General features: G+C 42.4%; 1 protein-coding gene across 1 annotated transcript; it reads right to left on the reverse strand.

Annotated features, from left to right (window-relative positions):
- Window positions 1-7,258: 7,258 nt before the first annotated feature.
- LOC135113677 (probable N-acetyltransferase san) lies at window positions 7,259-13,553 on the reverse strand. Its single transcript, XM_064029139.1, has 4 exons — window positions 13,415-13,553; window positions 12,246-12,382; window positions 11,691-11,877; window positions 7,259-9,465 (listed from the first exon to the last, which is right to left on the reverse strand). The coding sequence occupies exons 1-4, from the start codon at window positions 13,420-13,422 to the stop codon at window positions 9,324-9,326; spliced, it is 474 nt and encodes a 157-aa protein (XP_063885209.1). The 5' UTR covers window positions 13,423-13,553; the 3' UTR covers window positions 7,259-9,323.
- Window positions 13,554-14,893: the final 1,340 nt, after the last annotated feature.

The raw sequence follows: 14,893 nt of genomic DNA on the forward strand, positions 1-14,893 counted from the left end.
TTGAAAGATTAGACAAATGTATGGATGGGGATGATAGGTGGAAATAGGCAGGCATGCTCTATACAGGGAGTGCCACGTGTAGGCTTTATGGCTTCCTGCACCAACCCTTGTGTTCCTGCGCAGTGACAGGTCTTCTCCCTATATATATACAAAAAAACCAAATATTTATGCCTGTTTATATTCATTAGTCTGTCTCTACCTTTATCTCTCAGCCCAGTACATTCCCAGACCAACACACACACACACACACACACACACACACACACACACACACACACACACACACACACACACACACACACACACACACACACACACACACACACACACACACACACACACACACACACACACATTTCCTGCCTTCAGAGAGCCGCTTGGCTGCCTTGTTGTGGGAACCGACCCGCCCCACCAGGATATGGAGGTTCCGGCGGGGTGTAGGGAGGAGGAGGAGGAGGAGGAGGAGTGAGGGAGGGGTTGATAAGGGAAAAGGTACAGCAAGAGACTGGATGAGTGAAGGAGGAGGTGGGTGAGGAAGAGTAGGAGGTGCTAGAAGAAGAGAAGAAGGAAGGGAAGATGATAAGGAAAAAGGAAGAGGAAGAGACTGAATGAAAGGAGTAGTAGTAGTAGTAGTAGGAGGAGGAGGAATACAAAGGAATACAAAGGAAAGCCAAACAGCAACAGACCTTTTGGTCCTTGCAAGGCTGTTTGGTAACTACTTCTAACTAGCGATAGGGAAGAGAGACAGGACAGCATAGCAGAAGGCTCCTCCCCACCCACCACTCCCTCCAGCTTGCGCTGGCATGGAAATAGTTGGGAAAAGTACCATGCAGTATGGAAAAACTGACATGGAAATTTTCATAGGAAAGGATGAAAGGAAGTTCTACTATTCACCCTACGGTGAACTCTATACGCCTATCTGAAAGTTAATACAAGTTATATTAAAACTGGTGTAGAATAAGAGTTTATTAGTGTATTTAGTAATTATTCGGACAAGAAGAGAGCTTGTTGGGGATTTGCTTTTAAATATTTGTCTATTTTATTTTTGAATGATTCAATACTATTGCTGTTCACAATTTCGGCAGGAAGTTTATTCCATATATTTACTATACGTAAATATATGGAGGAGGAGGAGGAGGAAGAGGAGGAGGAGGAGGAGAAGGATACTGTTGTTTTTGTGTTCACTCTCACTTCGCTCTTCCTCTCATTCCACCCTCTTCCTCTCATTTCGCCACTCTCTCTCTCTCTCTCTCTCTCTCTCTCTCTCTCTCTCTCTCTCTCTCTCTCTCTCTCTCTCTCTCTCTCTCTCTCTCTCTTTGGAATCCTTTGTAGTGTTGCTTAATCCTTTGTATCACTTGCTAAACCTACCTCATCATTTCCAGTTTTTTCCCAATCCTTTGTATTCCTTTATACTTCTTTGTGATTATAATGTTTCCTAATCCTTCGTAATGCTTTCCAGTCTTTCGTAATCCTTTGTATTTTTTGTAATCCTATGCAGGCTTTTGTAATTTTTTGTAATCCTTTATAATTCTTTGTATTCCTTTGTTTTTTTTTCCTTATTGTTATTCTTTGTAATCATTTATAGTTTTATGTAACCCTTTATATTTTGCAGTCCTTTATAATCCTTTGTAATCTTTTGTAATCCTTTATAATCCCTTGAAATATTTTCGTCGTTTGTAATCCTTTGCAATGCTTTATAATCCTTTGTAATCCTTTATTATCCTTTGTAATGCTTTATAATGCTTTGCAGTTCTTTATAATCCTTTCCAATCCTTTATAATCCTTTGTAGTCCTTTATAATCCTTTCTAATGCTTTATAATTCTTTGTAATCCCTTATAATCCTTTGTAATGCTTTATAATCCATTGCAATCCTTTATAATCCTTTGCAATCCTTTATAATTCTTTGTAATTCTTTATAATCCTTTGTAATTCCATGTCATCCCTTATCTTTGCAATATTCTCTCTCCCTCGCAGGACACCGGGGACTGAAGATTCTGCCGCTCTGCCCCAGACGCTGCCCACCCCGGCTGCCACGCGAGTGAGCACCCGACCTTGTAAGTACAGAGAGAGAGAGAGAGAGAGAGAGAGAGAGGTGGGGGGGGGCGACAACGAACCCTATTCTAAATTATATCTGTGCCGCACCTCTACTACTTTCATAAGAACATAAAAAGCATAAGAAAATAAGGGAAGCTGCAGGAAGCCATCAGGCCTACACGTGGCGGTCCCTGCATGAAACACACATGCCTGTTTCCACCTATCATCTTGCAAAAGGCTGTAGTTGAGTAGTTGAAGTGACACGGGTTTATTTATTTATTTATTTATTTATTTATTTATTTATTATTATTTTTTTTGTGCGGTACTAGTGACAGATTAACATTTCTACATTATTAACAGGAGAAGCACTCTTGGAAACCCTGCTAATCATCTCTCATGGTGAAGTGACACGAGTTTTCAAGGGCGTTTTTACAGTTTTAGTGACAGATTAACATTTCTACATTACTAACTGGAGAAGCACTCTTGAAAACCCTGCTTATCATCTCTGTGACCTTAGAAAATAGTCGTGGTGAAATGACACGAGTTTTCAAGGGCGTTTTTACAGTTCTAGTGACAGATTAACAACATTTCTACATTATTAGCTGGAGAACCTCTTGAAAACGCGGGTAATTATCTCTGTGACCTTTGAAAATAGTTGTGGTGAGAGAGCTAAGCGTTCTTTAATAGGGGCAAGAGAGAGCTTTTTTAAAACAATTAGATAAATGTATGAATGGGTATTGTAGGTGGGGTGAGAGAGAACAATGAGGGGAGAGGGGAGAGATGAGGGGAGTGAGGGGAGGCAGGGATGACAGACGGTAAAATTTCCGGGACAAAATTGAGTGTCGGTAGCGAGAGAGAGAGAGAGAGAGAGAGAGAGAGAGAGAGAGAGAGAGAGAGAGAGAGAGAGAGAGAGAGAGTAAACTAACAGACCTACTGAAACAAAAATTTCTCTCTCTCTCTCTCTCTCTCTCTCTCTCTCTCTCTCTCTCTCTCTCTCTCTCTCTCTCTCTCTCTCTCTTCTTCTTCTTCTTCTTCTTCTTCTTCTTCTTCTTCTTCTTCTTCTTCTTCTTCTTCTTCTTCTTCTTCCTCCTCCTCCTCCTCCTCCTCCTCCTCCTCCTCCTCCTCCTCCTCCTCCTCCTCCTCCTTCTCCTCCTCACCACCATCACATCACTTCCCCTCCCTTCCCCTCCCCTCCCTCTCTCTTCCTGCCCTCTTTCCCCCAAAAATAACCCCCATAACACTCCCTCCCTCTAAATATTGTGAGGAATTAAAAGTTGGGGAGGAGGTGGTGGTGGTGGTGGTGGTGGTGGTGGTGTGTCTCTTCCCCTCCCATCTTCCCTCTCCCCTCTCCCCAACAAGCGTGTGTAGCTGTGATAGGCTTGGAGAGAAAGGAAAGGGGGTAGGGAGAGGGAAAGGGGGTAGGGAGAGGGAGAGGGGAGGGAGAGAGGGAGAGGTGTTTGAAAGTACGACAATTGTTTAACTCATAAAGAGAAGCTATGGTTCTCTCTCTCTCTCTCTCTCTCTCTCTCTCTCTCTCTCTCTCTCTCTCTCTCTCTCTCTCTCTCTCTCTCTCTCTCTCTCTCTGTTGTTATTTGTTATATTTATTTTCGTTGGCAGATAAAACTCTCTCTCTCTCTCTCTCTCTCTCTCTCTCTCTCTCTCTCTCTCTCTCTCTCTCTCTCTCTCTCTCTCTCTCTCTCTCTCTCTCTCTCTCTCTCTCTCTCTCTCTCTATATATATATATATATATATATATATATATATATATATATATATATATATATATATATATATATATATATATATATATATATAACTATTTTCATTTATTTATTTATTTAATCATTTACGTAGAAAAAATATACATATTGTTTGTTTGTTTATTGTAATTTTTTTGTTTTGTTTTATTGTGGTTGCATCATACTGAGAGAGAGAGAGAGAGAGAGAGAGAGAGAGAGAGAGAGAGAGAGAGAGAGAGAGAGAGAGAGAGAGAGAGAGAGAGAGAGAGAAAGTAAATTGGCTTTCACTTTTATGAGAAAACTTTAATTTCCTCACAAGTGTTGTTTGTGTCAGTCACTTGCTTGTCTGTCTGTCCGTCTGTCTGTCAATTAGTGAGTTTATCCGTCAGTTAGTCAGTCAGTCAGCCATTCAGTCAGTCAGTCAGCCATTCAGTCAGTCAGTCAGCCAGTCAGTCCGTCAGTCAATCAGTCTGCCAGCCAGCCGGTCATTCAATAGTAGTTGTAATAGTAGTAATAGTAGTAGTAGTAGTAGTAATAGTAGTAGTAGTAGTAGTAGTAGTAGTAGTAGTAGTAGTAGTAGTAGTAGTATCATCACTCCTAGGTAATATAATCGATCACCTTAGTCAGCACCCTAGTTATCACCCTAGTCACCCTAGTCATCACCCTAGTCATCTTAGTCACCATCCTAGTCATCTTAGTCACCACCCTAGTCGCCACAATAGTCACAATAGTCTTCACCCTATTCATCTTAGTCATCACCCTCACCACCCTCACCGCGATCCCAATCAAACTGTATTTCCAAGTCTAGCGAGGGTGAAGTGTGGGGGGTAGGGGGTAGATATATCACGCTAATATTCTAAAAATGGGGGGTATATATTTAACGCTTGTATTTTTATTTATCTTTAAATTTTTGGTAGATATTTTATGCTAATATTTTTTTTTAAAGGGCGCTACTTTTTCACATTCGTTATTAAATGGGAGGTACTTTTTCACACAGTATTTATTTATTTATTTATTTATTTATTTATTTATTTATTTATTTGATATTTCATGCTCATGTTTTTAAGGGGGTGTTTTTTCACGCTTCTTTTTTTGGAGGGGGGCATTTAACGTTAAGTATTTTTAAAGGAAAGTCTCTCTCTCTCTCTCTCTCTCTCTCTCTCTCTCTCTCTCTCTCTCTCTCTCTCTCTCTCTCTCTCTCTCTCTCTCTCTCAAAGGTGATGTTTTGAAGTGTGAGAATAACACGGAAGGAGACGAAAGAGGAGAGAGAGAGAGGGGGGGGAGGTTGCTAGGTGATGCCCAGGTACATAATTAATGGGAGAGGGGAGAGAGGGAGAGAGAGAGAGACAGATGGGGGTTAGAGATGGTAAGGATGCGAAGGAATGGTGGAGAGAGAGAGAGAGAGAGAGAGAGAGAGAGAGAGAGAGAGAGAGAGAGAGAGAGAGAGAGAGAGTCGGGGTGGACGAGGCAGCGAGTGTGAAAAATTTGTTTACACGAAAAAACTGTTTGATGATGCCTGTAGTGACGGACCGATATTGAGAGAGAGAGAGAGAGAGAGAGAGAGAGAGAGAGAGAGAGAGAGAGAGAGAGAGAGAGAGAGAGAGAGAGAGAGAGAAGGGAAGCTGATAAACAAAGTTGATGTACTAACGTTCTACTGCTACTACTACTATTACTACTACTGCTACTACTACTACTACTACTGCTACCACCACAACCACCACCACTACCAGAGAGAGAGAGAGAGAGAGAGAGAGAGAGAGAGAGAGAGAGTCTATGAAGGCGTGAATTACCATTGGCTAAGGAATGTGCAAAGTTGAGAGCTAAGGACCTGAGATGGATGGAGGAAAGTGGAGGAAAGTGGAGGAAAAATTAATATTTGTCATTAATCTGCCACAGGAGGAGGAGGAGGGTGGTGATGGTGGTGGTGGTGGGTGGTGGTGGTGGTGGAGAGGATGCGAACAAGAAGACAAAAATAAAAGAATAAGAGGAGAGAAAAAGAAGTTGGAAGAGGAAGAGGATAATAGAAGAGAAAAGGAAAAGAACAAAGAAAAGAAAAAAAAATGAACGAAAGATAAAATAAAGAAAAGTAAAAAAAGAAAAAAAGAAAAGAAGTAAAAAGTAAAGAAAAATAATTGAAAGAAAATGAGGAAGAGAAAAAAAGAAAAGGAAAGGGAAAAAAAAGTTGGTGCAGGAAGCCATCGATAGACCTACACGTGGCAGCCTCTGCATAAAACATGCCTGCCTATTTGCACCTCTCATCCCCGTCCATAAATTTGTTTAATCTTCCTTGAAAACTCATTAATGACTCAGCACTAACAACTTATTACTGAATTTGAACACATTAGCACATTTATTTCATTTATTTATCTTGTAATCTAATGAGGTTAACTATTTCAGCATTTATCATTATGAGGTGTTTAGAATTTCCTTTCTGATAGTGTACTTGTGTCTGTATCTGGGTGATTATAGAGAGAGGTGGTGTGCAGTGTATTTGAACTGGTAACAATGCGCATTACAAGTATTGTGTTATATTATCAACACGTGGGAGAGGCGTCTGGTAGCGAGGTGTCTGGAAGTACAGCCCATTATGTTCTCCTGCAGGCTCGTACTCAAAAACGCTTTGCTCCATCACCACAACTATTTTCAAAGGCCACATGAATAAATCAACCGGGTTCTCAAGAGAGTTTTCCTTGTTAATAGGGTATAAATCTTGTCATTCTGTCACAAGAACTGTAAAAACACCTTTAAAAACATGTGTCAGTTCATCACAGCTATTTTCAAAGGCCACAGAGATGATCAGCCAGGTTGTCAAGTGTTTCTCCTGTTAATGATGTATAAATGTTGTCAATCTATCACTAAAACCATAAAAAAAGACATTCTTAAAAACCTGTGTTAATTCAGAACTATTTTCAAAGGCCACAGAGATGATTAGCCGGGTTCTCAAGTGTTTCTCCTTTTAATGATGTATAAATGTTGTCAGTCTGTCAATAAAACCATAAAAAAATCCTTAAAAACCTATCCATTCATCATGACTGTTTTCAAAGGCCACAGAAATTATTAGCCGGGTTTTCAAGAATGTTTCTCTCCTGTTAACAGTGTATATATCTTGTCAATCTGTCACCAAAACTACAAAAAAACACCCTTAAAAATCTGTGCCAATTTATCACTACTATTTTCAAAGGCCACAGAGATGGTCAGCCAGATTCTCAAGAGTGTTTCTCCTGTTAATAGTGTATAAATCTTGTCGATGTGCCACTAGAACCATAAAAACATCCGTAAAAACCCGTGTCACTTGAAGTAAACCCTTTTGAAAGTAATGAAGTGCTGTACAGAAGTGTTTCAGAATATGGATTCAAGTCACGCCCATCTTACAAGGTCCCCAAGATACGACATTTAAATTCTACTAAATATTTCCTCTGCATTCTCCATCAAAAATCATAAAAAAAAAAGTTATACAAATCAGTAAGGATGAATAAAAGCACTGATGAATAAACTTGCAGCCAATTCATTTCATTCCTTCACTTCACATCCTTTCTTTTCTCCCCCCAAAAAATATAATACAAACAAAAAAAAAAGGCAAAATGAGAACTTTGTGTCAAGTCTGAACATCAAACACACATAAGACCAACATTCTGCCAATCTCTTGCCTTTTCTTCTCCTCCTTCCCCCAAAACAAGAGTGATGGGAGGCTTGTAAGTAAGGCTGAATAACAAACACTAATATTGGGAGATGTACAGTGGGAGCCAAAAGTCTTGCAACCTTCCACACTCCACTTCACGAATTGTTCAGTGCCTCTCCTCGCATTTCCAGTCCTTTCATCTGCTGACAGCCACCTTGCAGAGCTGAACAGGTGAGATTAGTGGCTATATTATCAAAGCAAAATGGTTAACAGGAGACCAGAGGGGAGACTGAAGAAGACCCAGTGACGGTGTGTGGAGGATGACATGATAAGAAAGAAGTTAGATTGAGTAAAGAAAGAACAGGGCAAGAAAGAACTTAGGTTAGGAGACTAGAGAAGAGTTGGGGGTGTTGTGTGGAGAACATGACAAGAATAATGAAAGGTTAGGTTAAGTTAGACTAGTGGGAAGACCAAAGATGACCTGAGGACCATGTGTGGAGGTCATAGAAGAGAAAGCAAATACATCTAACCAAATAATAATTGTAATAATAATAATAGTGATGACAAGGACAAAAATCTCAGATCAAAGACGTTAATATTGAGAGAAAAGACAATTGTGAAAAAATTTGAAAGTGAGTGTGGAAATTTTTGACTCCTAACCCCAAGTATACATAGGTTAGTGTATGCATATTATGTACAAATGATAAACAACTACATAGCTACTTACATACATACACCAACTCATTCGTACACTCACTCGCGGCAGACATACACACACACACGCGCACACGTTATGTACAAAATCACACCTAGGGTTTACATTAGGTTATGCATATGAGTCATTTTTGCTGTAATAGAGGAGAGCTAAATAGATCAACAATATTGGTGGTGGTGGTGGTGGTGGTGGTGGGGGGGGTGGTGGTAGTGGTGGTGGTGGTGGTGGTCCGTCACTCCATTCCAGTAACAAAACTAACTTCTGAAATGTTTTGTTGCCTTGTCCTGACTGCTGTGGAAGTCATTGGGGCTTTCAAGGGTGTTTTTATGATTGCAGTGTTAGTTTGGCAGGCTGCAGTGGAAGTTATGGGGGTTTTCAAGGGTTCTAGTGATAGTTTAATGCAATCTAGTGGAAGTTATTAGGGTTTTTCAAGGTTCTAGTGATAGTTTAATGCAATCTAGTTGAAATTATTGGCTTTTTTTTAAGGTTTCTAGTGATAGTTTAATGGAGATGAATGAAATTTATTGGGTTTTCAAAGATTCTTATGACAGTTTAATGCAGTCTAGCAGAGGTTATTGGGATTTTTTCAAGGTTCTAGTGATAGTTTAATAAATTCTAGTGGAAGTTATTGGGTTTTCAAGGTTCTAGTGACAGTTTAATGCAGTCTAATGGAAGTTATTGGGGTTTTCAAGGTTCTAGTGATAGTTTATTAGATTCTAGTGAAAATCACCGAAATTTCTAAGGATTTTTTTAATGATTCCAGTGATAGCTTTAGAGGTCGTAGTCAAAGTTATTTAGGTTTTCAAGGGCCTGGCTATAGTTTAAGAGGCTGCACTGGAAGTTATTATGATTTCCATGGTTGTGGTGAAAGTTTAAGACACTCATGAAAGTAAGCAAAGTTTTTTAAGTTCTTGCAAGTCCAGCAATACCCTGAGAAGACCCCACTGCAGTGAACACAGCCATGAGCACCCCAGCCAATCACCAGGCCAGCCTTGCAAACCAGCCCTGGCAAGACACCAAAGCATTTTGAGCACACACCAACAGAGCCTGGCAACACACCAGCACCCCACACACTCACCCACACTCCCACCTAGGCTGCCACTGCACACAGCCCACAACAGCATCTTCTGCAGCATGAGAGGGGTGTGGCAGGGGAGGTAGGGAAGGTGGCAGGGACTCAGGAGTGCAGCAGGGGATGTGGCAGGGGGGCAGGGACTCAGGAGCGTAGCAGAGTCTTTTGCAGCACGTGGGCGTCGGCTGGCTCAATGCGTTTGTAGTAATGCTGTTTGGTCTCCACCACCTCAAACCCAAACTTCTTGTAGAAATCCAACGCTCCGTCATTGTTCACCTGCACGTGTCTGCAACGAAAGGCGTGTCTCAATGGGTGTTGTGTGCATAATAATACAAGGGGTTTTGGGGTTTAAGTGTTGTGTGCATAAGAACACAAGGGTTTCTTAGGTGTTGTGTGCATAAGAATAGAAGGGTTTTTTAGGGTTTTAAATGTTGCAATGCATAAGAACACAAGGGGTTTCAGGTGTTGCATGCATTAGAATGAGTTTTAGGTGTTGTGTGTATAAGAACACAAGGATTTCAGTTTCAGGTGTTGTGTGCATAAGAACTCAAGGGGTGTCAAGTGTTGTGTGCATAACATGAGGGTTTTGGGTGTTGTATGCATGAGAATACAAGAGATTTTTGGGTGTTGCATGCATAAGAACACAAGATTTTTTAATACAAGAGGGGCACCAGGCAAGAACAACAAAATTTATAAAAGAAAAAAAAAAATGTCCCACTGAGCTGCCAGTCCCCAAAGATGAGCCAAAAAGATTAACCAGATCTAGGAGTGTCTTGAAACCCCACTCCGGAAAGACTTCAGACCCTGGGAAGGGGGAAATACAGAAGCAGGCAGGGAGTTCAGTTCAGGGTAGGTGTTGAAGTTAGCAAGCTCACAAGGGAGGTCCAAGTTTGAGTCCCAGGCACAGCAAGGCTGGTGGGCAGCCTCTTATTGCAAGCTGAGGGTTGTGGTCTGCCTGTTCCAGCATGTGGCGTTTGAGCGACCTCAAGTTCGTCTTAAGAAACGCCTTACTCTCTCACCACGACTATTTTCAAAGGCCACAGGGATGATTAGCCTGGTCCTCAAGGGTGTTTCTCCTGTTAGTAATGCAGAAATATTGTTAATCTGTCACTAGCACTGTAAAAACACCCTTAAAAACCAAGCATCACTTCAGTAAGAGCCTTTGAATGTAGTGGAGGTGCAGCACAGTGTTTCAGAATGGTTCTCAGTCCTGCACAAAGACTGGACCTACAAACCCTGACCTTTTTCTATAAGGAAGTGGCTTTGTGACCATGTGACCCACAGCAAAGTAAAGTAAAAGAAGCCATCTAGTCTACATGTGGTAGTCCCAGTATGAAAACACCACTTTTCTTCAAACAAACACACACACACACACACACACACACACACACACACACACACACACACACACACACACACACACACACACACACACACACACACACACACACACACTCACACACACACACACACACACACACACACACACACACACTCTCTGTCTCTCTCTCTCTCTCTCTCTCTCTCTCTCTCTCTCTCTCTCTCTCTCTCTCTCTCTCTCTCTCTCTCTCTCTCTCTCTCTCTCTCTCTCTCTCTCTCTCTCTCTCTCTCTCTCTCTCTCTCTCTCTCTCTCTCTCTCTCTTCTTTCCATTATTACTAACCTAAACTTGTCTATTTCACACACACACACACACACACACACACACACACACACACACACACACACACACACACACACACACACACACACACACACACACACACAGAGAAGGAATCAGTCATCTCTCTTATGGTGAACAACTTAAGAGACCTAAAACTCTATCAACTCATAAAAATGCTCTTCAGTCACCCCTTAGTCCTCTTCTGTATCAATTTGTGCATTAGACTGCCACCTCTCTCGGTCTCTCACTCATCAATAGTAAACTACACAAAACTTTTCATTAGCCTTATTTAAAACACTGCATAAGGTACATAACTCAGTCCTTATTAGCAATACACTATATATTTAGCCTTACTAGTGCATGAGACTGGCATACACACCCCTTCCCTCCCACACACACCCACACAGGCACACACGCACACACCCATTTCTTCCCAAATGCAAACACACACACCCATTCCCTCCCAATACACAAATACACACACTCCTTCCCTTCCATACACACACACTGCATAGTGTAGTGGTCAGCACGCTCAGCTCACAACCAAGAAGGCCCGGGTTCGAATCCTGGGTTGCGGTGAGGCAAATGGGTGAGCCTCTTAATGTGTTCACGTAGCAGCAAGTAGGTGTGGGATGTAATCTGCGGGATTGTGACCTCGCTGCCCTGGTGTGTGGTGTGTAAGTGGCTTCAGTCCTACCCAAAGATCAGTCACTATGAGCTCTGAGCTCATTTTGTAGGGTAACAGCAGGCTGGGTGACCAGCAGATGAGCGTAGGTGAATCACACACACACACACACACACACACACACACACACACACACACACACACACACACACACACACCACTCACAGGAAGATTGAGTTGAAGTTTCCCTCCTTCTCGACAAAATTCAGCACATGTTCAAGCATCTTGGTGCCAATGCCAAGCCGTCTGTAAGGCGCCAGGCAGCCCAGTGTCATGATGTACAGGCGCCGCTGCCCCTCCTGCACGTCCACACGGCAGCACACGCCTCCCACCACCATGTCGTTGTAGTAGGCTGCAAATGGGTTGGTTTGGTTAGGTTAAGTTAGGTTAAGTTTGGTTTGGTTTAGTTTAGTTTGGTTAGGTTTAGTTTGGTTAGGTTAGGCTAGGTTAGGTTTGGTTAAGTTTGGTTTGGTTTGGTTTAGTTAGATTGGGTTTGGTTTGTTAGGTTTGGTTAGGTTAGGTTTAGTTAGGTTAGGTCTGGTTTGGTTTAGTTTGGTTTGGTTCCTATTACTACTACTAACTTAACTAGCCTTGTCTCTCTCCCAGACACACCCAGGTTAGGTTAGGTTATTACTACTACTACTACTACTACTACACAACACAGGTATATATAACATGATACACACACACACACACACACACACACACACACACACACACCCAGCTTTGCCAGTTCGCCTGCCTCCAGCACATCTTTATAAAACTTGTCATTGTAGCTGACAGGGAACACCACTTGGTTCAGGAGCTTCAGCTGTTTGATGTTGTGGGGTGTTACGTCACCCAGCTCTATGCGGCCCCTGGGGTAGAGAGAGAGAGAGGGGGGTGAGAATGTTACACTTATTATCATTTAATTTTTGCAGTTTTCCTTATTTTATTTTCTTATTACTTCATGCTCAATATTGTTTGGTTCAATGAGAGAGAGAGAGAGAGAGAGAGAGAGAGAGAGAGAGAGAGAGAGAGAGAGAGAGAGAGAGAGAGAGAGAGTTTCATCTTTATTTTATGTTCTTACTTTCCCTTCATGCAAAATTGATATCAGTTTGCTTAATTTTGTGTGTGTGTGTGTGTGTGTGTGTGTGTGTGTGTGTGTGTGTGTGTGTGTGTGTGTGTGTGTGTGTGTGTGTGTTCTCGCAGCAGTCCTTGTATACAACATGCCCGCCTATTTCCACCTATCATCTCCATCCATCCATTTGTCTTGTCATTCAAAGCTCCCTATAGACTTGACACTAACAGCCTGATTACTAAGTCCATTCCAGTCACCTGCCACTCTAACTTAATCTAGACTTACCTTAACCTAACCCTTCTAACTGCATTGACAGGTAGTTTCTGTATATACTAACCTAACCTATCATAAATCTAACTTAATGCAACCTGACTACCAAAGCTAACCTAATCTGGCTTAACCTAACCTACGAAATGACTACCTTAACAACCTCATCTAATCTAACCTAACAACTAATCTAAACTAACAACCTAACCTGATTTAACCTAACCTAACCTTACCCACGAAATGATCCTTCACCCTCATTCCTGCCCCTGACACTCCCTGACCCCCACCAAACCTGCTGCCCCGATCCCCAGCACCCTCCCTACCCACCCCCACCACCCTCACCCAAATTACCTAACGTAACCTAACCTGACCTGACCCGAAACAAACCTAACCGAGCCACGTGACCTGACCCCTGACCACTTCACCCTGACACACACACACACACACACACATATACACACACAGTACTCTCACTCTTTCTCTCACGGGTATTTTGATCAAGAGTGAGAGGTGAGGCAGTGTAGCTCTCCTGCGCGCACTCACACCTCACAGCGGGACTTACTTCCTCATGTTGGCAGGGAGAGGAGAGGGAGAGGAGAGAGAGAGGCGGGAGGCGGTCAGCACACCACACAGGAGGCCGCCATCATGGTGAGCCCGGCTGGTGACGTCATCTTCCCGCCATTAAGCTGCTCCTGACGTCACTCTTGCGTCACCGCCCAGATTAAAGCTTGAACTTGGTGTAGTAGTGACCTACAACGGAGACTTGTATTCTGAAGTCCTTTGCTCTCTCACCATGACTGTTTTCCAAGGCCACAGAGATGATTAGCCGGGTTCTCAAGAGTTTTTCCTGTTAATAATATAGAAATGTTGCTAATCTGTCACTAAAACCGTAAAAACCTGTGCAACTAGAGCCTTTTGAAAGTAGTGGAGATTCAGACAGAGGTGTTTCAGAATATGGTCCTGTAACGTGAGGTTCAGGCTGATCCAAGGTGTTAACTATTCGAATTTCGCGCTGTTTTTCTAAAGCAGCCGCAGAAAATTAGTCACTCAGTTGCAGCTAATGTGGGTATAATTTATAGTCTGACTCACCTGGTTGACTCACCTGTTGGCTATCCTTTCTCGACATATATGTATAAGCAGGTAGAGGTTATTTATATGAATATAAGATCAGCGCGAATCTGCAGGTGCGCCAGTCAGTAAGATTTCAATGCAAGAGTAAGCTTTACTAATAGTAGTGACTGAGCTGTGAACCTTTTTATTCGTGTTGCACTTTTTTTCACGTCGCTTCATGCACAAAGGTTATATTTAAAACACTTCTTTACGTGACGGCAAGCAAAACAAGCATTATGTCTTTGAAACTGCTATTGTTATTGTTACTATCTGCATAAAAGAAGTTATTATTGCTATTTTCACTTTTCGGAGTGAGGGAAGAGCAAAACGGTGGCACGTCGCGCTGCTCTCTCCAATAAAGACATTAAACAAATCCTCTCAGAGAGATTTACTTGATGACACCGCCACGCCGGAACACGAGACTCCGCCACTGGTGCCCCAAACAGGTCACCACCACGTTGTCCCGCTGCCTCACCAGGTGCTGTCACGCTTCCAGCCTCTATGCAGCACCGCCCCGTGCTAGACGTTCGTGGAGCCTCGAATGTCCAACCCGTTAGTCAAAAAAGAGGCCATGCAATGTCTGACTGTAACTGTGACATCATGAGCCGCCGTCTGAGTGCAGCACTGAGGGAGACTCATCCTGCCATCCTGCCATCGCGAGGCCCCTTCACCAGTGCCATCGCGAGGCCCCTTCACCAGTGCCATCACGAGGCCCCTTCACCAGTGCCAGTGGTCATTCTCCCTCATCACAGGCACCTCTTTTTGTGCACCAGTGGAGTCTGGTAATTGATATTTCTTAAATTCTTCCCTCAAAGGAAAAGGAAATACTACAGGTTTGATATTTGTTGATGTGACAAGTGACGTTCATGCGCCAGATACAATAACATGATTTTACTGATTCTTTTATTTTCAAAAGAAACAAAATAGAGAA

This window comes from Scylla paramamosain, chromosome 26 (genome assembly GCF_035594125.1).
Source record: "Scylla paramamosain isolate STU-SP2022 chromosome 26, ASM3559412v1, whole genome shotgun sequence".
NCBI lineage: Eukaryota > Metazoa > Arthropoda > Malacostraca > Decapoda > Portunidae > Scylla > Scylla paramamosain.